Consider the following 25,159-nt stretch of genomic DNA (forward strand, 5'->3'; position numbering starts at 1 on the left):
AGAAGAGAGAAGAGAGAAGAGAGAAGAGAGAAGAGAGAAGAGAGAAGAGAGAAGAGAGAAGAGAGAAGAGAGAAACTAGTAAGGGCAACCATGCTGGGCAAGCACTGGGACACTACAGGGTAGAACTTGGGTACTGGGGTACCTTACATCTTCCTGAGGCACACACTTTTAAGTATGAAAGAAAACTGAGCAGTAGACACAGAGAGGAAGACCTGGTTTTGGGGTGGGGCAGGACTTCTGATACCTGCTGTAGATGTTTTGGGACCACCTCTGCTTCCTCCTCTGAATAATGAGGATATAAAAGATCAATTCTAAAGTTGCAAAGAGGATTTACATTAGGACACAGATGCAAAGGCATGTGGGAGGCTGCCAAGACTGTGCCAGCAAGTTGCTTACAGTGGTTGCTGCTGAAGGGGAGCGGGATAGGTAAGGCTTCACCTTGATGGGAGAGGAAATAGAAGGGCCTGTTGACTTTAGAGACTGACAGATCCTGTGTAGCTCTGCTACTTATAACCTGATGCTACCTCAATCAAACAACCATCGCCATTTCTCATGGGTAAAAACAATTAGGACAAAAATTACTACATCTGCCACCTGAGCAAGAATGCCTAAAGAATGCTCTTGGTATATGGCAGGTGTTGCTAATGTTCAGCTCCTCCCTTCTGTTTTTCTTTTTGCATGAAGAAGGCTGAAAGATTTATTATCTATCTATTCACCCATGCATAGATTAACTATCCATCTGACTTATTCATCTAACTCATTCACCCATCTATCCACTCACCCAACTACTTACCCATCCATCTATCCATCCACCCATCCATCCATCCACCCATCCATCCATCCACCCATCCATCTATCTCCTCTCTACTTTGTGTTAAGCATCATGTTGGTCTTTGCAATTGCACTGAATGAAACATCCTGTCCAAGCAGAAAGGCCTTTATATTGTGCTGGAAGACAGTCCCTGAGGAGGACACAGATCTAATAGTAACCCTAACACCGCTATCCTTTATCATAAGTCCCTACTGGCAGATCTCATGGACTCCTTAGACTCATTTTGACTGGATGAACTGTAAACTTTTACTTCTGTGTATCAGGGGTGTAGTGTATGTAAACATGAGTATGAATATGTGCAGATGTATACACACACGTGGAAGCCAGAGGATGACATCGGGCATCCTGCTTTATCACTCTATATCTGCCTAAGACAGAATCTCCCTCTGAGCCTAGAGCTAGGCTGGCAGCCAGGAAACCCCAGTAAGCCTCCTTTCTCTGTGTTCCCCAAGCTCTGGGGTCACAAGTGTGAAGGGGACATACTGAGCTTTTCCTGTGGGTGCTCAAACCAAGTGGCCAATGCCATTTGCCGTGGACTCTAAGCTGCTTTTTCCTGGCCAGAGAAAAGTATTTTTTTTCCCACCCATGCTGTTCCCATGCACGTGCTCCTGAACTCACAGACTGGCTTGTCTTCCACTGGCAATCTCTGACTAAGCCAGAGATTATCTATACGTGATAATTAACTCATCAAAGATCTCTAGGAAGCCCAGACAGGGAAGCCAGGAGAGTGGACAGGAAACCTTATCCCTTCCTGCCATGGCAGATTACTCCCTTCTGCCAGGGAACACTCTAGAGGCGGCCTCCACAGAACCTGGGGGAGAGATGTTCTGTCATGAGGTTGGCATCTACCCAGAGATTTGCCTCTCCAGGGGCAGGGCTGCAACCAGTGGGGTAAAGTCCAGAGGCGCCAGCTCTGAGCAACTACTGCCCAAGTAGACCCAGGTCTCTGAGGGACTCTATAAAAAGAAGGTCACTGAGAAGGCCTGGCCTAGAAAGCCATACTGTGGAGGGTGAGGCAAGACTTGCAATGAAGCAGTGGAATTCCTCAGAGCTGAATAAGGCAAGGGCATGAGATGGGGGTAAAACAGAGGCCAGCCGAGAACAGTAAAAGCTTCAGTTTAGAGCCTCCTATAAGAGCTTCTAGAGTAAGCTCTTTGGGGTCTGAGCCCTTGAATATTTTTACAGATGTGTACACAAACCAAGCTTGGACCCTTGTGTAAAATGGGGTATTCACCCCCTTTCCACCACCCACTTGACCTCTGCCAGTTAATTCTACTTATACTGAGCTGTACTGGCATCCTCCATGTACCAAGTTGATTTTCATCTCCCGCCTTCACTGCGCCAGAAGTCTTGGCTCTATTCGTTTAAGCCATGTGGGAGAAGTCCTCTGTTTTGGTAGTTCCTAAGGTTGACTTTTTCATCATTGTCAAAAAGCAGGTTCCTGGCTCCATTCTGGACATCTGGAGTCCACTGTGGTATGTGACAGTTTCTCTTGGCCCGATCTGTAGCCACCAAGTCCTTGCTTAGAAGTGGTTCCTCTTTTTGTATTTGCCTGTGTCTCGACAGAACCAAGCATCCTATACAGAGTCTTTGCGGATTTGTCCCAAAGTGTCCCCCAAGAAATAAGGAGTGGACTAAGCCGGGTTTAATTTCCCCCAAGAAGTTGTCTTCAAGGACCAGGACAAAGAAGAGTTGATGTATGCACATCTCTGGAGGGGCTTCACAGGCTGACTGCCTAGAACTCCAATCATTGTACATCCCTTTCCTTCTAAGGACTTCTCCACGTATGTCCCAATAAAGCTCATTTTGCTTATGTGGAACCTGACCTGACATAAGGTTTAGGGGAGTAGCTGGAAACCATCATTCTAATGGACATATAATCTTCACCATCCACGTGGCTGCATATCTAAGGAAACGGGCTCAGAGAGAGAGGTGTCCTTTACCTGTGAGATCTCACAGCTTAGCCAAACTCTTTAGAGAGACAGCAAAAGGAAAGAGATTTGGGAAGAAAAATTCTCCATATTCCCTTCTGTTCACAGAGATTTTCCTAGGATTTTCTAGCAGGGTTCCAAGGGTGAAGCTCTCCAGAGCAGGGCATGGGTAACACTCTTTCTGTTTCCCCTTCCTCCCTCTCTGCTTACAGGAGCTGGCTAGGAAGCTGCAGGGACATCAGCCCTTGGATTGGACAGCCTGAAGACCTCACGGAGAAGGGTCAGCACTTGAAAAATTCCTCAAGTCAAAGGGCTAGGGGCTTGGGTGCCACACAAGGCCCTCACTGTGTGTGCACATTGTTTCCCTGATAAAAGGGGCCGGGCCTGGGAAAACTGAGCTGTCTCCAGGCAACAGAGCTGGTGGATGGGGAATGTCCAGGCCCCTCCCCTCCCCCTGGACACTAGGGCAGGAAGAGAGGCAGGGAGGGAGGGGCAGAGGGGCAGGGCCAATGTCCAGCACAGAAGCCTACCAGGTGGGGTCAGGTGGAATACTGTAGTAGGTAAAGCAAGTAGCAGGTGACACCCCTTTTATTAGGCTCCCTCTTCCCATCTCGCCGCAAGTCCCTCACAGTCCTCCACATCAAGCAGTTGCCTTGTGGAGTGGGGAGCCTTGTTCCCGCAACAGGCATGAGATGTTCCCACAGACAGAGGGTCTCAGCAGGGAATCATGCATCTCCCCTTTAAGCCTCTTCCCTTACTTCAGGGCAGGCCCGATTGGCTCTAGCCGCATCTTAGAGAGTGACTGCTGGTTTGCCAGGGCCTAGACACCCCTCCTCCAGGGCTTCTGGATGCTGGCCCTCCAGCACAGCCAGCTGAACTGAAAAGCATGCCAAGCGGCTTCCTTCCCTCTGGCTCCCAGGGCTATTATATTCACAAGCAATTAGTAACTGCAATTAATTGTTAATAACAGTTACCATCCCGGGGCCTATTATATCAGGCTGAGCCGTGTACCAACCCCACCCATGCCATTATCTTTAGCCTTCATAATTAACCTTCCTGAAAGTTAGCCCGGAATTCTGCCTCATAGGGGAGGGATGTGAGGTTGGGAGGTTGGACTTGACTAAGATCTCACATGGGAGAGGGAAAGTAGGGGCCAGATCCCACAGTATCTAGGAATTTGGCTGGAGTCTGTCTTCTGCGCTGATCCCCCTTCCTGATGCCAATGGTAGAGGAAGCTGTGCTCCGAGAATGGGGCTCCCCACCCAAAGAGCAAGACACCTCAGAGGACAGTCTCTTGCTCATCACACATCTGTAAAGCCAGGCTGTACCACTTGTTTTCTTCTTCCCCGAGAGAAACACTGAATACTCAATGAAATCTGAATTTCAAATGGACAGCAAATACATTTTTCATGATTCACAGTATATACTTAGGCTCCGTCATTAAAGTGTTAACTTGACAACCTGTGTTTTTATCTACTCAATCCGACAAACCCTACTTAAGTGGTAATCTTGATTGCCAATTTGACAGGCTTTAGAATCACCATGGAAACCCACCTCTGAATGGTACCATCCTGTGAGCTGGATTCTCAGCTGGACTAACAAGGAGAAAGCCGGCTGAACACCATCATTCATCTCTTCCTGCTTCCTGACACCTGACACAATGTGACTGTCAGCCTTAAGCACCTGTGGTCGTATTTTCCCACTGTGATGAACTATCACCCTTAAAGTCTCAACCCACAAAATCACCTCCTCCCTCAAGCTGCTTCTGGTCAGGTGTCTGGTCACACAAAGGAGAAAAGCCACTAACACACCTTTCCACAGCTGCTGATGCCAACCCTGAGATCACACCCTTCCCCGATGCCTGCCCACAGATGGCAAAGATAGAACCAGAAGATCCTGACTACCATGGCACCAATTAGGCCTCCTGCAAGTCCTAGGAGACACAGTCCAAGGTGTCTGGCTGTCCTTGTTCCTCGGGCCAAGCAGCCAGGAGCCGTCTGACATCTCACTAGAATGCTGTAGTCTTCTTTTTACCACCCAGGGATGGCAGCAGGAACCTTGGGAGTAGCAAGAAAGTGCCGGGAGCCTTCCTGAATTCCACAGCACCACGTGTCTTCCGCGAGAACCTTCCCAAGACACCACAAGCTCTAATCTTCCGATGGCAGAAACAGAAGCTATTTGGTGCCTAAAGGTGGAACTCATATTGGAAGCAGAATACTGAGACTCAGCTGGAGAAATAGCACGTGCTGCAAAATTCACGTGAAAGAGATGAGAAGGGGCTTCTTCATCATGTCCCCTCGAGGTCAGTGAGGTAGGGAAAGGGATGGTGTTAACACCCACTTTACACACAAAGAAACTGAGGCTCACAAGCAAGCTGGCAGAGACATAGAGAGGATGACGGTAAAGCATGGGTCTTAATTCTCAGCTGCCACCTATCAGACCCAAATTCTCCAGAATTTATTCAATTTTCCATTTAATTCCCATAGAAAATAATGTCTGGCATGTGTTCCTGGAGGTGACAACCTTAATATCAAAGGGAAAAGAACGGTAGAGCCCCTGCCTGAGCTCCCTTGGTACTTTAAAGAGAGGAAAAAATATTCTGTGTGTCCACGTGCAATTTCTCCACAAGGTTCACTTTGCCAGTCTGCGACCATGAGTGTCTGGATGTCTGCAAGGACTCCCATTCCTCCTGGCACCTTAACACTCAGCTACTCAAAGGGCTCTGTCTGTCAGGGTGAGGCGCCCGGCTGGGGGAGGGCACTTCCCTCCAGGATGAGGCCACCAGGCTTCTGCACTCGGCCAGTGAGGTGTGAATGGGGTTCTGCCACCATTCTCTCAGCTGGGCTGTCTGAGGCTGGATATGTGTGCGTGCAAAGGAGGAGGAGGCAGGGTCAGAGCCTGCGCACATGCGGCACAGGAGGTCCTGGGCTTCAGGTGCAGCTGGGAGAACAGCAAGAACATAGTGACACCCAGGCTTGTCCTCAAACGCCCTAGCGGGATCCCAAGATGCCAGGAACACCTCTTTGGTTTGGGGCACCGAGCCTCAAGCTTTCTTACTTATAAAACAGGAATAGTATTAGTACCCACGCAGCGATTAGGACGACTAAATTGGAGAAAGGGTAAAAAACACCTAGCACAGTGCCTAGTGACGGGGAGTGCTTGAGATTGTCAGTGTTCGTCTGAATTGACAGAATTGACTCATCTAGAGTCACCCGAGAGATGGGTATGTCGGTAGGGAGTATCAAAATTATGTTAATTGATGTGAGAAGACCCATCTTAATTGTGGGAGGGACCATTCCCTAGACTGTTTAATGTGGAGAGAACAAGCTGGGTGGTAAATGCTCTCTCTCTAACTACGGGTTCCATATAACCATGTTCCTCAAGTTCCTGCCTCTGAGATCCCCCTTGGTGAAGGACTCAGCCTGGAACTCTGAGCCGTAATAAACCAGTTCTTTCTTAAGTGGCTTTTGTTAGAGATATCAGTCCATCTATAAATGTTGTTCATGTAACACTGGGGACAGGATCTGGTCCTCCGAGAGTCCCCAGTAGATCCTTGCGCATCTTTACTCTTCTGTTTCATCCACACTGCCCAGCATCTCGTCATGCCGAACACAGAAGGCTTGGGTAGGAAGACAGCTCCTGCTCCCCTCCCAGCCCAGCCTCTTGTCTGGACTCCTCAAGCAGGTGTGTAGATCTTCTGCAGCTTCCTCACCTGGAAAACAGCCCCTGGTAGGTCTACTGGGAAGTGCCGGTGAGCAATGCTATGTACTGATAGTGCCTATAACTTCTTAGGTGTAACCACTACCGCCTGGTTTCTAAGGCAAACTAGTGTGGCTACTGGGATTAAAGGTGTGAGTCACCACTGCCTGGTCTGCAAGGCTGACCAGTGGGCTGTTTTATCCTCTGATCTTCAGGCAAGCTTTATTTATTAAAATATAAGTGAAATATCGCCACACCTGTCACTAAACCATGCCTCCAGTAGTGTTGCCAGAGGTTCTCCAGTGACCCTTGCCCTGGCTAGGTTCACCTCTACAAGCTGCACCTCAAAGTGTTCAGCCATGAATCCTTGCAGCATGGCTCAAAGGGACAGCATCTCCCTACTGGTTCTCTCCAGGGACAGGCTGCCAAGCTGCCTTCTAAATATTTGTGTTTACACCTGCAGACTAATGCTGGTTCTCAGCCCTGGCCAGAAAAGCTCCATTTTTGCAGAAGACGCCACTTAATGCAAAGATTAATATCTGGTCTAAGTGACTGATGAGCATTCATCCCTAATTGGGGCATCTATATCATTCCCACATCAAGGCCTGGGAGTGTCCCAGAGGGAAGGGCAGATAGAACTGAAGACTGGGGGGGGGGGCTGTCATGAAACATTGCCATCCAGACACGACATTACTGTAACCATGAACACACAGCAGCCTTGGAGACTTGGGTAATATTGGACCCTGCCGCATTCCATCGTAGAGAGAAGAGGTGCCCATAAGACCCCGCTCTTTCCTGAGGGGCTGATGACTGCTAATGGTTGCCATAAGGGGTCGTGTCATTTTCTCCAAGGGTATTGTCACTGAGGGACTAGGTGGGAAGAAAATTAAGAAAAAATACAATAAAAGAAAGGCAAGGTCCCTTCTGCATTGTTCTAGGCATTTCGCAGGTGGAACTGAGGGAGCCCGCGGGTTGAAATAATCTGCAAGCTGCGCTCCCAGAAAAGGCATGGGTTCCCGCAACACCCTCTGCTTGCAAGGAAACCTCATGAGATAGATTGGCCCTGGCCCAGGAAAGGGAAGACAGCTTACAGGGCTCAGCCTGAGAAGGGTCAGGAAGGGGACAGCAGCGTGTCTGTGGGGATGGGGATGGCCCAGACAGTAAGTGCCCACCTCATTATCATCTCAAAAGGGAAGGAAGGAGCTGTGGGAGCTAGCTTCTTCTCTTTTCACAACCTCCTCCCCGCTAGAGATCTTCACACAAAGGAGGAGGAGCTGGGAAGAAGCTGGACCTGGAGGCAGCCGGCCAGGAGACGCGGAACTATGGGACTAGCCCGCCACCTGGTGGCCACTTTTGGTAGTTGCGGCCAGGCATTTTTGGAGAACTCTGTAGGCAGGATTGAGAATCTTCTGGTGTCTGGAAACAGTTTCCCTACGTAGCCAGTGCTGGCCTTGAACTCACAATCCTCCTAACCCCAGCGTCCTGAGTGCACGGATTTCAGGAGTGCACCACCACAACCAGCAAGACCCATTTTAGGCACCCAGTGAACATCAGTTTGGAGATGACTGGGTAATACTGGGTGGTTAGAAAGACTCAAGAAAAGAGTTCAAAGGAGAAGCTGATGGGTCTGTGCTGGGAAGTTTCTCAGTCACAAATATTCAATGACCGTGGAACCAACTCCTAGGCGAGCCCACGAACATCAGTTTCTTTTCCCCACCAAAGGGCAAGAAGGACGCCAGAAACCAAACGCTGTTGTTCCAATTAAAGGGTGAGCAAGTGATAGATGTTTAGACACACCGAGAGACTACTTAGGCCAAAAGTGTATCTCCAGCAAGGGGGCAGCACCTAAGATTTATACACTCCTCATTCCTGTAGATTAAGGAGATTGATGACCAAAAGACAAAATGTAAACGCTACTTGGATGGGTCCCTGCCTTGTTCACTGTGCCGTGCCACAGTACCACATGTTCTATGGGTAGACATAGAGCAGTAAATCTGAGGCAATCAACCATAGGCTAATCAAGAAGGCATGGCCAACAGGAAACGGGCACAGGGGGATAAACCCTGCCCTTTCTGCACAATACTGGGGATAAAGACACAAGCCAAGAATGCTTGGAAGGTGCTGCTGCCATGATTGGTGTCGTGCAGAGAGGCCACAGTCCTCTATAATAGCAAGCATATATATTTAAATGACATTGCTGGGTACTTTTATATTAACTTAGGCATTACCGACTTCCATAAAGCCCCTTTATGAGGTAGGTACTGCATTTAGGCACAGCAAGTTACAAGAGCCACACAGCTGCAAGAGGGCTTGGGGGACAGGACAGGAACTCTGCCTAGCTGTTACCACACCATGGTACAGGATCTCCATTATTAAACTCCATTTCCAGACAGGAAGCAACTTTCTTAGGTAAGACAGCCAGTGAAGAATAAGGCCAGATGTCTGGTTAGGGGCCGTGGAGACGGCTCAGTGGATATACTGTTTGACTTGTAAGCAGGGGTACTGGAGTTCAGATCCCTGAATCCATGTACAAGCCTGGCAGGCTGGTGGCAACCTGTAATCCCAGCCCTTGGAAGGCAGAGTCAGGGAATCCCAGGGTGGCAGGGGCGGGTGATGGATGGGGTGGGGGAGGTAAACTGGTTAGCTCATCCAGCAAGGGTCAGTAAGCTCCCGGTTGACTGAGAGTTCCTGCCTCTAAACAAAGTGGAGACCGGTCCAGGAAGACACTTGAAGTCAACTTCAGGCCTCTACACAGAGCATATTTTTTTAATACACAAACATGAACCCACACACACAAGGACACACAAGCACACACACCACACAGATAGATTTATATAAAAAGAAGTTGGTCTAAATAGCAACTTGAGAACTTTGCTTGTTCAGAAAGGTCATATGGTTCCCATGCTGTGTTTCTAGAACACTCGCAGCACCCATACCAACCACTTTAAGATGTTTAAAGTATGCACACAGAACTTCCCAGACCTGGGGTCTCTGTTTATTTCAGAGCTGTTAAATGTGGGGTTTGCAGGTGGGGCTCCGTTCATATAAGGTCCCTAGAGAAAAAGGCACACAGCTTCTCTTTGGTGAACCCCTCCTTCTCCAGCTAGCCTCAGAAACCATATAAGCCTTTTATAGCACTTGATTTTCTCTCTATTCTGTCCTCCTGACAGGTGAGACAGCCCCATGAGGGCTCCATCCCTGGAGCTGCTTACCAGTCTGTGTGGGCATCGTCGATCACCAACAAGATCCTGGGTCTCTGAACCACGGGTGTGACAGGAGTTAGTGATTCCATTAACCCCGAGGGGGTCTGTGGGGTCTGTTTCACGGCACTGGAGAAGGAGCTGAACAGGCTGGATCCTGGAGAAGAGAAGGAGGCAGCCAGGGGCTGGGGGTGCCTCCTCTCAGTGGCCGGGGATGCTGGGGAGCTACTGGAGCTTTCTGGGCGCTGCAGGTCTGGCATGTAGCCATTGGGCAGGTTGGCCACAAAGCTGCTGTCAGACAGACGCCTCCGGAGGAAGTTCATGGCTGCGATAGACGGGAAGCCTCCGTCCACACAGGGGAACTAGGTGAGGTTCAAGGTGCAAGTGGCCAGCAACAGGGAGCAGGAGGTGTGGGGTCAGAGGAGCTCAGAGGTTCTACACACCAGAAGTGGGCTTCCCAGAATTCTGTTTACCTGTTGGAAACAATCCAGTAAGCACATTAGTGGAACCAAACGCCTCCCCTTTAAAAGCAAACAGATAAAGAGCATTTCCATGTTTCCGGCCCACTGCTGGTGGCTTTGCAAGCTGGGACACACTTTTAGAGACTATTTGGCAATATGCCTTAAAAGTATACAACTTCCAATTTCAGGAATTCTACCCTAAGAAATATAATCTCAGTAACAGGTAAAACCCTCATGCATACATAGACATATCACAGCCTTACCAACACTTTAAAATACTGAGAAGCCACTCAGCATTCAGTCACAGGGTGACACAGCCACTCAGTGGACTGTTTGTCTATTCAAAGAGGGTTCAGATGGAGCATCTTTAGTAACAATACTGTTTCGTATTGTAAACTTAAACACGTCAAGCCTGCGCTCGCTAGCCCATGCCAGCAGCATTCACAGCTATACTGGAGGCAGAGACAGGTAGATCAATAGTTCAAGGTCTGCCTGGGCTATAATGAGTCCAAGGCCAGCCTGAATAACTTAGTAAAAGTCTCTCTCAGAACTAAATGACAAATAAAGATATAAAAATGTTTAAATGGCTGGGGCTATAGTTCAGTGGAGAGGGGCCTAGCATGCAGCAAACTCTGAGTTGCATCCCAGCAACTGAAAAAGAAATAATCATAATACAAAATTACATGTATAGAATAACTACAGCCATATAAAAGTATCACAAATTGGAAATTATAAATAAATCACAGCAGTGAATATATTTTGGTAACATATGTTATTTGACCTTTTTCTATTTATGTCTTCCAAATGTTCTTGAATGTATAATGTTGAAGATTGAGATGCCCCCCCCCCATTAAGTTCATGTGTTGAAGATCTGATCTCCAGTGAGAAGAGATCTGGAGATGAGGCCTTTGGGGGGTGACTGGAATTGGGTAAGCGTTGATGATGGAGCCACGGAATGGGAGTAGATCTCTTTTTATGAGGGACACACTCTACGCCTAGAAAGAACACAAATAAAGACAGTCATCTACAAGCTAGGAGGTGGCCCTCACCAGACCCCACCAGGCTACATCCTACTGTCAGACGTCCGGATTGTGAGAAAATAAATTCCTGCTGTTTAAGCCATATGGTCTGTGGCGTTTTGTTATGGTAACTGAAACAGACTACGCACACACACAAATTTCTGGAAATCATTTATTCCATTTGTTTACTGTTGGATTCAGTGTGAAAGTGTGTGTATTTGTGTGTGTGTGTGTGTGTGTGTGTGTGTGTGTGTGTGTACTTGCACTCCGTGGGAGCCAGAGAACAATGTGCAGGCAGGTATGCGTTCTCTCCTTCCACTCTGTGGGACTGGAGACAGAACTCATGTGCCTTTACTGTCTGAGCTCGAGCCATCTCACCAACCCAAGAATAATTTTTAAAACTTCAATGTTTATTTGAGATTGAGAATAAGGGCTACTTAAGCCACAAAACTGAACTATATGTTTCTGTCATATTTTTACATGTTATTATTGTAAATTTTACTTTAAGGAAAACTTGAAGTCTTTACAGTCCAATTCTTTGTTAAATAATAAGGTGGGGGTGGTGTTGGCTTGCTTCTGCCACCGCAGAAAGTTCCCCTGTGCCCCTTTGTGGTCAAGCCACACCTCCTCAAGGCACTAGTGTACACTGCTGTGCCTGGATTTTTACCTGGGAGCTAGAGACCACAATTCTGCTCTTCACATTTCCGTGGGAAGAACCTTACTGATGACGCCACCTCTGTAGCCCTGAGACTAACTTTATGTCTCAGACCCATCTCAGTGATGTTCTGTTGCACTTGACAAAAACATATATTTAAAAATACTTCCCATTGTTTTGTGTCAGGTTCCTCAGAGAGGCCTCTCTCCCTGTAGTGTCTTAAGTCGGGTCTATTAAAGAATGCCACCCCAATCAGCAACTGTCAGCAAGAATGAGAAACAGAATTGGTCTGAGGGAGGGGTGGGTATGTGGTGCAGTTTCAGCAAAGCCTTGGCTGATCCTCTTGAGAGAAACTGAAACATCTCCTGACTCCCCACACTCCTCCCTCTGTTTGTACGCTGCCCATTAAACCATTACACCCACAGCTCTCTGCCTTAGCTGGAGCTGCTCTGGGCCAAGCTTTCTGTTTTACCTGGGCAGATGTGGGTGGCTACCTCCCCTTAAGGCAGGGACTCACTTCTATAGTGTATCTACTTTTTGTTTCTTTCTAGCAACATCAAGCATTTTCTTTGAAACATTTGTGCAAAGTTCATGATTACCATCTGTGAAGAGGCTAACCCTAACAAGCTACTGGTCACTCCTGAAATTCAACTGCCTTTCTTTTTAAATTACCGGATGAAAAGTTTGTCAAATACTTCAGTTGAAGAGACCGTGCAGTTTATTTAACAATCTCTTTTGGGGGAACTCTGGTCTACCTTACACTGGTAGGAATTCAACCATTACCACCAAACTTGCCTCCTCTAAACTTTTCTGTCTGCTGGAAAGCCCTCTTTTTATTCTGAGTTAGAGCCTCACTATGTAACCCAGCCTGAGCTTGAACTCTCAAACACCCACCCTCAGCTTCCCAAGTAACCAAGTTTACACGAGTGTCCCTCCAGGCATGCCTCCTTATAAACTTCTGATCAACCCCAAGTACAGGGGTTCTCTCGTAACCCTTACTACTACAGCCCCAGGAAGATTTAGATCTGTCAAAGACAATGTAACAGATGAAGCAGTAGTTATCTATGGCTTGAAGTCTGTGCTAATAAAGACCTTGGAGTGACCTTGTTGAGAGTAAGGTATCATAAAACAGAATAACTGGAAAGTCCTATATGAAGAAGTGACTTTTTTTCATAACAGTATTTTTCTGGCAGATGATGTGATTTTTTGATACATATTTTCACTATGGGATGATCAAATTATGTAAACAAACAAAACTATCTCAGGTACTTAGAATTTTGGGGTGGTGAAAGCATTTAAAATACCCTTTGGCAGTTTGAAAATATGAGACATGTTCTTTAATATTAAACATCTGTAGTCCTTCAACGGGCAGCTGAAGCTCATTCTTGCCAGTTTCAACTCTGATCAACATCACCCAGTCTCAATCCACATCTTTCCTCTACTTCTCAGAGCCAGGGTTGGATGCTTTGAACTCTTAGATGCCCCACTTGAGGCCATATAGTCTGTGTTCTTCTGCACCCTGCTTACTTGCCTTAATATAGCATCCTCCAGGTTCATCCCTACTGAAAGAAACAGGAGTTCCCTCTTTTTTAATGACCTAATAGTATTTCATTATCACCAACACCACACCCTCTGACAATGAAAGCAGGTTGATATCATACCTTGCTCATTGTTCATAATGCTGAAATGAACACAGGAGAGTCACTATGTCTAGCTCTTTGCCAAGGTTTCAGTTTCTTTGGCTATGCACCCAGAAGTGAGACTGCTGAACCAAACGATAATTCTATTTCTTGTTTCCTGAGACGCCCCAACACTGTTTTCCATTAATGACTACATGAATTTACATTCTCATTCACAGGATACAAGTCTCCTTTTTCCATGCATTTAATTTTTAAAATTATATTTATGCATGCACATGCCACAACATGTGTGTAGAGGTTAGAGGACAACTTGCAGAAGTCAGTTCTTGCCCTCTACCGTGTGGGTCCCAAGTATTTAACTCAAGCCACCAAACTTAGCGCCTTTACCCACTGAGCAATGTTGCTGGCCTCAGCACGCTTTCATATTGCTTATAATAAACATTCTATCACATGTGAGGTGTCTCATTGCACCCATTTGCATACCCCAGATGATGAGAATTGGTCTTTGGTCATCTTTGGGTCTTCTTTTGAGAGATGTATATTCAGGTACTTTTTATATTTTTAGAATAGGTTATTTGTTTTCTTGCTGTTGAATTGAGATCTTATACATTTTTGGATGCTAGCCTCTTAACAGATAGATGTTTATAAATTCTTAGAAACCTTGACTGTAAATGCCCAGCTTTACTCCTGGGCTCTCTGCCCTTTTCCAGATCAATCTCCATTGTTGCTACACTTTATAAACATTTACTTTTTCCCATTTTATGCATATGAGTGTTTTGCTTGCATATATGTACCACAGGTGCCTGGTGCTCACAGAGGCCAGAAGAAGGCATCAGATCCTAGTAACTGTAGCTACAGTTGGTAGTGAGCCATCACGTGGTGCTAGGAACTGAATCCAGGTCCTCTGCAAGAGTAGCCAATATTCTTGACCTCTGTGCCATCTGTTGGGAACTATGTCATACACTTTTAATTATTTTGCTTTGTAATAGATTTTGGAGTCAGGTAAAAGACAACGCCTTCTCCTTTCTTTTTTTTTTCATTTTTACTTATTTATTATTTTTCAGAGATGAAGATCAATGCCTGTGACCTGTCAAGGTAAGAAGATGTGTTACCTCCAAACAACAAGAATTATACAAAAATTTCCAGAAGTCTCAGAAATTGGTGGTGATAGGAAAAAGAAGTAGAACTCTTCACCTCACACTCGCTCCTGTCCCTGCGGTCATCGGCGTCCCTCCTCCACTCCGGGAGACCTGTCCTCTGTCCTCTGGGAGAGGTAAAAACAAGGAGTCACTGACATCTCTATACCAAGATAAGGTGAGCAACATTGGGAGCAAGAGGGGTGGGTACACATTTACTTTGCTCAAGATTTCTCTGTGTATTTAAGATCTTTTGTGGCTGGATAACATTTCTATTTTGGTCAAAGGTGATACCGGAATTTTGATAGGGGTTGTATTGAATTTAGACTGATTTTGGTGGCATGGACATTTGAACAATATTGACACTTTCTGTCCATGAACATAGGGGACCTTATCATCTATTTGGGTCATATTATTTCCATTAATATTCTTCTAGTTTTGTCACTCATATTTTTCACTTCTTTGGTTAAATTTATTGTTAAATATTTTTGATGATATTGTAAAATAATTTCATGTCATAGAGAAATTCTGCTAGTTCTGTGTGTTTTGCATCTTGTGGCTTCATTACATTTTAAAATCAGTTCCTTTGGGGTGTGTGAAATACTTAAAAGTTTTCTATAAAGGAGATTGTGTTACCATAAAACCAGAGACAATTCCCTTGGTATGGTCATGAGTCTTTAAGATGAAGAATGAGGAGACCATGTATGTACAAACTCCCTATGGTAGGAAAGACAACGGCACATCTGAAAAAGAGAAAGAAGGCCCACTCTACTGGAGGGAAAAACACAAGTTCACAAGAAACTATTTCGAAGAATAGAGACAGATTAGATACCTGATCAAAAAAGGCCATATTGAAAATAATTCTGGCTTTGGTACACCAGTGACAGAACTCTATAGAAAGGTTACAGAGAGGAGGGTCCCAGGGAGCCTTCTTGGCTGTGAGACACAGACTGTGGAGGACTTAAGTGACTGCTCTTCCTTAATCAGGGTTTCAATTTTCCATGCTTCTAGCCACACAATGTTAGCCAAGGTCCAAAGATTTTACATTTGAAAGCTCCAGAAACATTCTACTCATGTGTTCTAAACTGCACATTGTTCAATGTGGTGTGGAAAAATCTCATACTGGACTCTTCTACCCCACTGCCCAGCGTACGCACACTGTGTAACGCTACCTCCCATCAGTCGCCTAGACCCCATCTTTTCCACCAGAATTCGATGATCACAATATAGCAACTCTTGTGTTTAAACGACCGGTATTTTTATTTAATGGCTGCAAAGTGCAAAAGCAGTGACATTGTCACATACTGGCCACTAGAGGGCGGGAGTGGCCACATTAGATTAGAAAAAAAATCTTAACATCTTTTCTCTGAAAGCCTCGCAAGCTTACTTCTCAGATGCTGAGGTGGGAAAGGGGAGTAGTAAGAAGGATGAAAACAGGTTGGCTCGGCTGTAGAGCCTGAAGAGGGATGATCACAGGGTCAGAAGCTTTGCATCAAAGTGGCAGGAGCTTTGTGGAGTAAGGAGAGTCATCCCACAGTCCAGGGAAGAGAGCAGGTATCTCTGCGCAGAGGTGTCAGGGAAACTTGGGTTCATTTCCTTGCTCACCCTCAGGTGGGTTTATGCTCCTGGGTTCCCACCTAGGATCCATCCACTCTGAGGCCAGAAACCTCACATTTTGGCTTCTCATTTTCCAATATAGGTTTCAGATGCTCATTCCCTTCCTCCTGTCAATCCTATTTGGTCTGCAAGATCCAACAAACTGACTCCAATGGTGGTTCTTACCCAGAACAGGCCTCTCTCAAACACACTGAAGAAAACACAGTCCCAACACTCTGGTGTTAGACACAGGCAGACAGAATCAGTTAGCCTGAAGGTTGAGCTTGCTGAGTTCTGCTACTCCCTGCCCACAGTGTCTCAGAAAAATTAACTCATCTCCCCGTGCTTCAGTTTCTTTGCAGAATTCGGATGATAGTGCCTACCTCATAGGGTTCTTATGAGAACTAATTAAGGTGACTAATTAAGGTGTCTGAAACAGTGCCTGGAGTGTGCACTAGGCGGTCCAACAGAGGTAGGGAGGGCGTCATGGTGGGGCTGCAGGATTTGCATGACAGTGAGCTCACAGCTACTAACACCTAGGCCGGTGAGGCTACTGGTATTGAGCGGATCAAAATGGTGCCAAAGGGCTTGTGAAATATTTGTCCTTTAAGTTAACACAGATTAAATGGACTTACTGGGTATCTAGTTCTATGAATTTTGACACATTCTTGTAACCACTGAAACTCAAAACAGGTCAATCTGTCATTCCCTATGAAACCTCTGTCCAATGCCCCTCCAAGGTCACTCACACAGAGCTCTGCCCACTGACCCCTGAACTGCCTACACTGGTAATTTAGATGAGGAATATGCAAAGCTCCCCTAATTTCTTAATCAACAGGGAAAGACAATGAATCCCAGAATGGATCTTCCTGGGTGTGCTTCCTGCAAACTGGCTGTTCCCTCCACAGGAAGTCCCTCCAGATGCCTGCCCAGCCTCCTTTAGGTATTCCTAAATGCCACCCTCTAGAAGAGGATTCCCTTGGGATGCCTCCAGCAGTACAGCATCCACCACTTCTATTCTGCCGACACTGCTTTCTGCTTGCACTGACAGAATCCAAGTGCCTCAAGATCAGACACCACTGTGTGACCCGTGCCCTGGCATATTCTGAGCACTTAGGACAGTGCTGGCACATAGTAGGACTTAGGACAGTGCTGGCACACAGTAGGATAGCACTAACCAGTGAGTGAGTGAATCTATATAAAATTACACGGACAAAGTTCAGCTACCTCCATGAGTTTTCTGTGGAGACTAAGTGTGTTACTATACTAAAGAAAGCTCTCTAGGTTTCTGACACACACCTCAGCTAACCAAGCACCATTCTGCTGGAAGAGTAGCCATCTTCAGAGTTTAGTGGCCACCCCTCCGTGCAAACATACCCGGATTCATATCATGTCCCTCACTCCACCCACCCTCGGCTCCATGAGTGAACACTAAATGGAACTGTTCTTTTTCCCCTGATTTCCCCCCCCCCCCTTACGAGAAAGTCTCTGGTTAGAAAGTTTAAAAATTCCTAGGAGCAATATGGCCTGGACTTTACCAATATATTGATAAGTGTGGGTACAGTCAGTGTCTCAGGGGAGGTAGGAAACTCACAGACTGTTTTGGTTGAAGTTAAGAGACACTTAACCTTCTGGAGAAAAGGTCAAGTGCCAAGGGACCGGTTCCAGCGATATTTGCGGATGTCTTGGGACTTTGGAGCACAGAGCTAGACGTATCAGCATGAAGGTGCCTGCTGATGTTGAAGAGTTCAATCCCACAGGTCTTTCTCCTGAGAGTGGGGCCTTTTCTCCACAATAAGAGCACTGTGGGTACCCAAAGATTTTTAGCTATGAAATGATAAATTTTAGCCTTCTGCACCCTCTTTCTCCTCTTGAGGAAGAGCAACCAAGGGTTCTGGGAAATTTTGTGAGGAGTCAGTCAAGTGAAATCTTTCATTTGTTGCTAATCCCCCACCCCCTTCTGAAATACATTCAAATACAGACATGCCCCAGAAAATCTCGAAACTCAGGACATGGAAGTAAACATTTACATTTAATAAATTGAGGCATTTGCTAAATCCTGTGAAGGTTACATGGCTAATATGACTGATCTATCTACAAAACAATCATAGAGTTTATATACACAAAGAATCTGCAGAACCCTCTGGGCATCAACATCCAGGACTGGGGCCTGTTCTTCATTCCAGTTTGCCTCTGATTTATCCAAACTTCATTATCTGAGGGTCATGACCCAAATCCCCATGGTGGGGAAAGCTTGGAAGCAGGAGTACGAGGGGGCTGGCCACTCTGCATCCCAGTAAGGGAACAGAGAAGTGTGGATGCTGGTGCCTCTCTCTCTTTCCATTTTAACTCAGTCCACAAAAGGGTGCTGCCCATATTCAGGGTGAGCTGTCTACCCTCTTCTGTGAAACCTCTCTGGGAACGTCTTCATAGAATACCTTAAGGTGCAGATCTAAACCCAATTGAGTTGATAATTAAGACGAACCACGGTACTTTACAAAGGATCCACTGTGGTTTGTCTACAAATCTGATTTGGGGAAACACTTCTCCAGACCACTGTCTTCTTGCTAGAGGCTATGGATCAGATGCCCAAGTGGCCAGCCCTAGAGGAGAGAGAGTTGCTGGAGTTCCCTGTGACAAGTGACTATCTGGAAATTGAAGATCCCTGCCTCGGCTCATCATTGAAAGCATCACTTTCAAATCACTGTAAACAAAAACAGAAACAAAGCAACAGAGGGATCTTTCACAAGTTGAGGACTATGATAGTTAATCTTGTCAACTCAATGGGCTTTACCGTCTTCTGGAAACAAGCCTCTGGGTATGTCTTCAAGAGATTGTCTAGATTGAGTCAACTGAGTGGAGACCCATCTTAACTGCAGGCAGCACTGTTCCCTGGGCTGTGAAAAGGAGCTGGGTACCAGACTCCATCTCTTGCTGCTTCCTGACTGTGGATGCCTTGTGATCAGCCACCTGATACTTACTTCTGCTGCCACCTTTGCAGTGATGGGCCATACACTCAAATTGTGAACCAGTATAAGCCCTTTGTTCCTTAAGCTGCCTTTTGTCGGGGTATTTATAACAACAAAAGAAACTAACAAGGGATGACTGTATAATAAGATCCTGATGATGGTGATGGTGCTTAGGAATATGGTGATGTTGCTGGGGTTGGCTATTTATTGGGCTTGAGGTCCTAGTTCTGTGGAAATGGTCCAAGAGATGGGACTCTCCTTCCCAACAACTCAGACCAGAAGATGCTATCACACCTCCATTTTTACTAATGTACAAATCAAGAACCAGAGATATTTTGGTCACTCAGCTTGCCAGACACTGACCCATTAGCTCAAGTCACCCATCCTCCACCTATGAGTCAGGTGAGATATCTACTCAGTGTTGGCAACTATTGGCAGAGCAACTCAACCCCACCTCTTCCAGTTCTGGTGGCCACAATCTTGAACATCTAGCAGCCTTCCTCTTTATCGCATGAGGATTTGAGCCCTAACAGGCTTGACGCCATGGTCCATGGGCATTCCACTATACCATGGTACCCTAGTCCCATTGGAATCTGGCTTCTCAGGTGCTTAAGTTGGACTTGACCATTTATACAGAGGTGCTCCGAGACCCTGTTCTTGTACTCCATTGCTCACACAGTGATTTCACAACTGTGTGAAAAACCCTTCTCTAGCATGTCCTTCCCTATGCTCCTTGCACTTTCTTCAGAAATTTATTCTGTTCATGCTCTCTGGGCTCATTGCCTCCTCTGGGAAGATTCTGGTGCTACTCACCAGTTACCAATTAGGTCTAAAGCTGCTTGCAATGATGCCTTCTGAATACACTCATCATTGTAGGTTTGAAGAAGAGGTCCTGAGCTTGGCTCTGAGCACTAAGGTACCAAGGCTGGTAGCACATGCGGCCTTGGTCTTGTTGAACTGGAAACAGCATCAGGTAGAGAGGAGCCAATGAGATGCCTATACTGCCGCAATTTGGAAATAAGTAAATAAGTAAACAAGTTAGCCTTCTTCCTAAAGACAAAGGGACCTCATGGCTTACAGTGTTCCTGAGAGTACCAAAAATTGCGATGAGAAAATACTAGTTGCCTTGGAAATTTGCATGATGCTTCTGCCAGAGGAAATAACATACACAAAATGTGTTAGTTGTCGTTTGTCTCAACATCCACAGAGAAGATATATCTATATATTTATATCTATCTATCATTTGGAGAGAGAGAGAGAGAGAGAGAGAGAGAGAGAGAGANAGAGAGAGAGAGAGAGAGAGAGAGAGAGAGAGAGAGAGAGAGAGAGAGAGAGAGAAACAGACATAGAAAAGTAGACATGGGCAGGAAGAGGCACATGAAAAGACAAAGACAGAAAGGGAGGTAGACAGATGGAGGAACACTCACCGAGAACACTCCTGATGAGCCAGACTGAGCCTACTCTGCCTTCAATCCTACACCTTCAGCTGCTGGCCAGGAGCCCCCTGCCTAGGGCAGGGCAAATGACCAATTGGCAATGCTCCTAAAGGCCAGGTGCCGGCCTAATGAAGAAGTTAGAAAATGCACTTGGGAAAGCAGACAAGGCATGGCTAAAAGTCATCCCGGTGAATGGGTCCAAACGGAGCTCCTGGTGTCCTGCCTCACCCCTCTTGTCCACTTCCACTTCAGTAATGACCCTACTCAGACACACTGGCTGGCAATTCAGGAGTCTGCAAGCTTCTCTCCTCCCCTCCCACACACAGCCACCACCACCCAAAACAGTCTGATTCATTTGCTTTTTCCAAACCCATAGGCACAGTCCCTAGACAGATTCACTCACCCCCCAGCAGTCTGTTAAGACCTTTTGACCATTTTCATGCCCCGGCCCCTCTACCAAGTGTACTTAGGAATTTGAGATCCTTTCACATCCTTAAGGAGCTAACACAATCGGGAACCTCTCCTTACTCACTTTCCACACCAAAAATAAATTTCCTTTATTTCCCTGATAAAGGAAATTTCCTCATAGTTTCAAATGAAATACCCCCCATCGGAACACCGATTGAACATTCATTTGAGAGGTTCTGGTGGAGATGCCTAACTGGAGGGAACCCATCATGAAGGGATATATCCCTGGGTACTGTATCTTGTCCTGGGCTTCTCTTTTTTCTTGCTCTGCTTCCTGGCTGCAATGTTGTGAGCTACTGGGTTCCACTCTGCCTTTTCCACGGTGATGGAATGAGAACTCTGAAACCACAGGTCAAACCTCCCTCCCTCTCATTGTTTCTGTTAGGCATTTGATCACAGTGACACAAATGCCCCCAATGACCTAAACGACCCTACTAGAAGGCAGTGGTCAGACTTCCTGTCACATGCCCTCAGGCCTCTGAATTAGCCATTTCTCCTAAGATTTCTTCTCCAGCTCCTCCTTGCCACACATATCCTACCTTTATTATCATTTCCTCATTTGTTCTCTAGCCAGTCTGATCATGTCCTGTGCTGTCCCAGCACCCACTGCTGCCCACAATACGACTATGCAGTATTTCCCATCAGGCACTTCCAGAAAAAAAGCTGAGATCTCTGTTCTCACTGCCTTGCCCAGGATCTGGCATACAGAGCCCACACATAGTGAACACGGAGTTGAAGCCTGTTGAGGATTTGAGGTCTGTGGGTGGTCGCCAGCGATCTCAGTCCGACTAGGGACGGGCATGGGAGGAAGTGTCTGTGCAGAACAGAACCCCCACACTGTGGCACCTCTACCTCATGGCTGTTTTCCTGATGGGGAGAGCTACGGCTCGAGCATGGTTGGTCTCCACAAAACTTTCCTCCCTGGGTAGTGTTGATAGGTAGAGCCCAATAGAAGGTGTTTAGGTCCTTGGGATGGAAGCTTTGTGAATGTATTAATACTGTCCCCCCATGAATGAGTGGGTCCTCACTCATGCAGGACTGAGTTAGCTGTTAAGGACAGTTTTATGTCCCTCTTGCCTGCAGGAACTTGCACCCCACTCTCCTGATGTGTGATGGGATCCACCATGCGTGGATGTACACTGGGGTTCTCACCAGGCGTAGCAATCTCATCTTGAACTTTTCTGTCCATTACTGTGAGCTAAACACATCTCTTTTCTTTGCAAATGATCCATTCTGAGGATTCTGCTACATCAGCAGAAATCTGACTAAAGCAAGAAAACTTGGCAGACTGGTTTGTCCAGGGTCACTTAACTCAGGAGAAGGACAGGTTAGACCAGAGCACCGGTCTCTTGAGTCCTTAACAAATGCATTTATATGCCTCCAAAATCACCTCAGCTAACACGCAAGGGTGTCATGAATACTTGCTAGTCATTGTACAGTCTCCCAACAAGGAGAATTATCTCTGAATCAGCAACTAGCACCCACCATGTGGCTGGTTATGAACTCTGAGACTGAACTAAAGACAACCACTCTCTCACTAATAATCCTCACCCAATGCCGTGGAATAAATACTATCACTGACCTCATTTAAAGATGAAAAACTGAGGGGCTGGAGAGATGGCTCAGAGGTTAAGAGCATTGCCTGCTCTTCCAAAGGTCCTGAGTTCAATTCCCAGCAACCACATGGTGGCTCACAACCATCTGTAATGGGGTCTGGTGCCCTCTTTTGGCTGGCAGGCATACACACAGGATATTGTACACATGATAAATAAATAAATATTTTTTAAAAAAGATGAAAAACCGAGGATCAGGGGACTTAGTAACTTGCAAAACGTCATTTCCCAGTTCTCCCCCATCTCAGGATGTAGACCTTCAAGCACTGAGACACCCTGTCATCTGCCCTGCCCTCCCATCTCCTCTTCTGGTGTCACATGCTAACAGGGTGCTCACTGGTAACTGCTCTCAATGCAGTACCTTAGCAGCCCTGCATTGCCCTTCACCTTGGAAAGCCAAAGTCTGGGAACTGGATCAAGAATAATCGTGTCAGATGCAACAACTTCAAGGACACATTCCCATCTTGCAGGCTGGCAGCCTTTTTGGGGCTGAAAAAGAGACATGTGGGTAAGGCTCGAGTGTGTGTGTGAAGGAAAACTGGGTGACTACTATCACAGGCTCTTCGTGATAAGAATGATCATGTTGACAAAAGCAAACAACAGCAGCCAATGGTTAGACACCGCTAGGTCTTGTTCAAGTCTCTCTTGTGTATCAAACCCATCAGTCCTAGCAGATACAGGGGAACAGAACATGCAACTTTGGCACGAAGACTATTTTGAGCTGAAGTTAATTAATAAAGATCAAAGAAAGAGCTTCCCATTCTTACTCTGTTTGCCTAAAACCAGGGCACCCATTTGCCCACGACTCTCTGTCTACCAGGAAGTACATGAGTTAATTACTAGAGACAGCTTTGAACCTTTACCAACCATCCCACAGACAAAATAGGAATTTACCTGATAAACTTTACCTAATCAGCCTTGCTTTTTTCTATTAGTGTCCCATGTATTTACGGCCTGGTAAGCTCAGCTGTTTTCCTCTGTGTCATCAGATCTCTGAGCATTTCTGTTCTTTTGTTTAGATGTTCCAGGACTCAGGATCCATTTACCTTCTCAGAGTTGCTCAAGTTCACATTCAAGTGCATGTGATTTACCGCACAGTTGCCTCCCATCGCTCCACTGTGAGCTGGAAATGCAGAGAAGTCACCTGACCAGCTGCACACCATAGCTCAGCAGTGCTGCACACTGCAGGGTACTGGATGCTTCCTCTGTGATCACATGACTACCTGGACCACTGGCTGCAGAAGTCCAGCATCATGAGAAAGGATCACAGTACATACAGCTACCTTGGAAAGAAGGAACACATTCAAAAATTGAAGCACTCCACTGAACGAGTGTCACATTTGCACCATATAGAGAAACAGCCTCAAGCTGAACCACCTCAAGTTGACTGACAAGCAAGTACCTGTGTCCACTGCATGCCTTAGAAACTGTTTTTCTTTTGACAGTCTGTCCTTGGCTATTATTCTAAACCACGGGGTACCAGTCAATGGCCCTAAGATGACTTAGTTCTCAATCTTCCTAACACTAAGGTACTTTGACACAGTTTCTCATGTTGTGTGACCCCAACCATAAAGTTACCTCATTGCTACTTCATAACTGTAATTTTGCTACTGTTGTGAATTGTAATGTGAATATCTGCTATGCAATCCACAAAGGGGTCACAGGGAAACAGGTTTTCCCTTCTCTACAATAATTCATTACTATCCGTGTTTTACATGTGGACTGAACTGAGGCCCAGAAAGGGAGAACTCCTTGCCCAATGGCCACAGCCCTAGGGTTTGACCAAGGGAGATGGTTTGGCTCCTGGATATGAGTCCCTCCCCCTTCCAGCTCCACCCTCTGGGCAAAGCATCCTACAGCCTGGATAAGCTTCTTTTCGATCAGCAAATGAAGGGCTCTCTTGAAGAACACATGCAAATCTTTGTTTCCTAGTATTAACTGACAGAGCGAAGCACAGCAAAAAGGTTAATTTTTCTGTCTTTGTTTATTTTGCTTTCTAATAAAACTAGTCATACCATATTAGTATAATTAGTAATAATGTTTACTGAAATTACTTTTAATTGTCTCACTATGCCAAAAAGTACTTAGTTTACTTAGGATACTCAATCAGACAGAGAATGTTCAGGCTTCCTGAGGAAGCAAAGTCTCACCAAGACATGTAGTTTAACCAAAGAAACACAAGCCACCTCATAACTCAATGGCTGCTGGGATCCCAATGTCTAATTTTGTCCATTTACCAGTTAATCTTTCTTCTTCCTTCCTCAGAAACAGCTCCCCATGGAGGTCAGGGGAGGAGTTTCCTGTACCTCTAAAGTTACCGGGGGACTGGAAAAACCACTATCATATGGATACCGCAATAAAGGAATGTACAAATGAAAGACAAGAAATGAGGGGAGACAGATTAAAATAATATGGGAATTAAAAGCATGATCAAAATATACTGTATGAAAAGATTCCAATTTAAAAAAAAAGAACATGGGGGCAATTCTGTGCCCTGCTGACTC

The 25,159-nt window shown here is 46.0% G+C and overlaps 1 protein-coding gene across 3 annotated transcripts in view; it reads right to left on the bottom strand.

Moving 5' to 3' along the window:
• The window catches only part of Syn3 (synapsin III), a 389,669-nt gene that overhangs the window by 345,656 nt on the left and 18,854 nt on the right, over positions 1 to 25,159 (bottom strand). For 2 of the 3 annotated variants that reach the window (XM_050145613.1, XM_050145612.1), the window contains exon 1: positions 9,675 to 11,172. In XM_050145613.1, coding sequence (XP_050001570.1) covers positions 9,675 to 9,985 — 311 coding nt within the window. In that variant the 5' untranslated portion in view covers positions 9,986 to 11,172. Of the gene's footprint in view, positions 1 to 9,674; positions 11,173 to 14,631; positions 14,702 to 25,159 lie in introns of those variants that run through there. The other variant, XM_050145611.1, reaches the window with a different exon arrangement.

Source organism: Alexandromys fortis, unplaced genomic scaffold (assembly GCF_014885135.2).
Source record: "Alexandromys fortis isolate MF-2015 unplaced genomic scaffold, M_Fortis_MF-2015_v1.1 scaffold_50, whole genome shotgun sequence".
Lineage (NCBI taxonomy): Eukaryota > Metazoa > Chordata > Mammalia > Rodentia > Cricetidae > Alexandromys > Alexandromys fortis.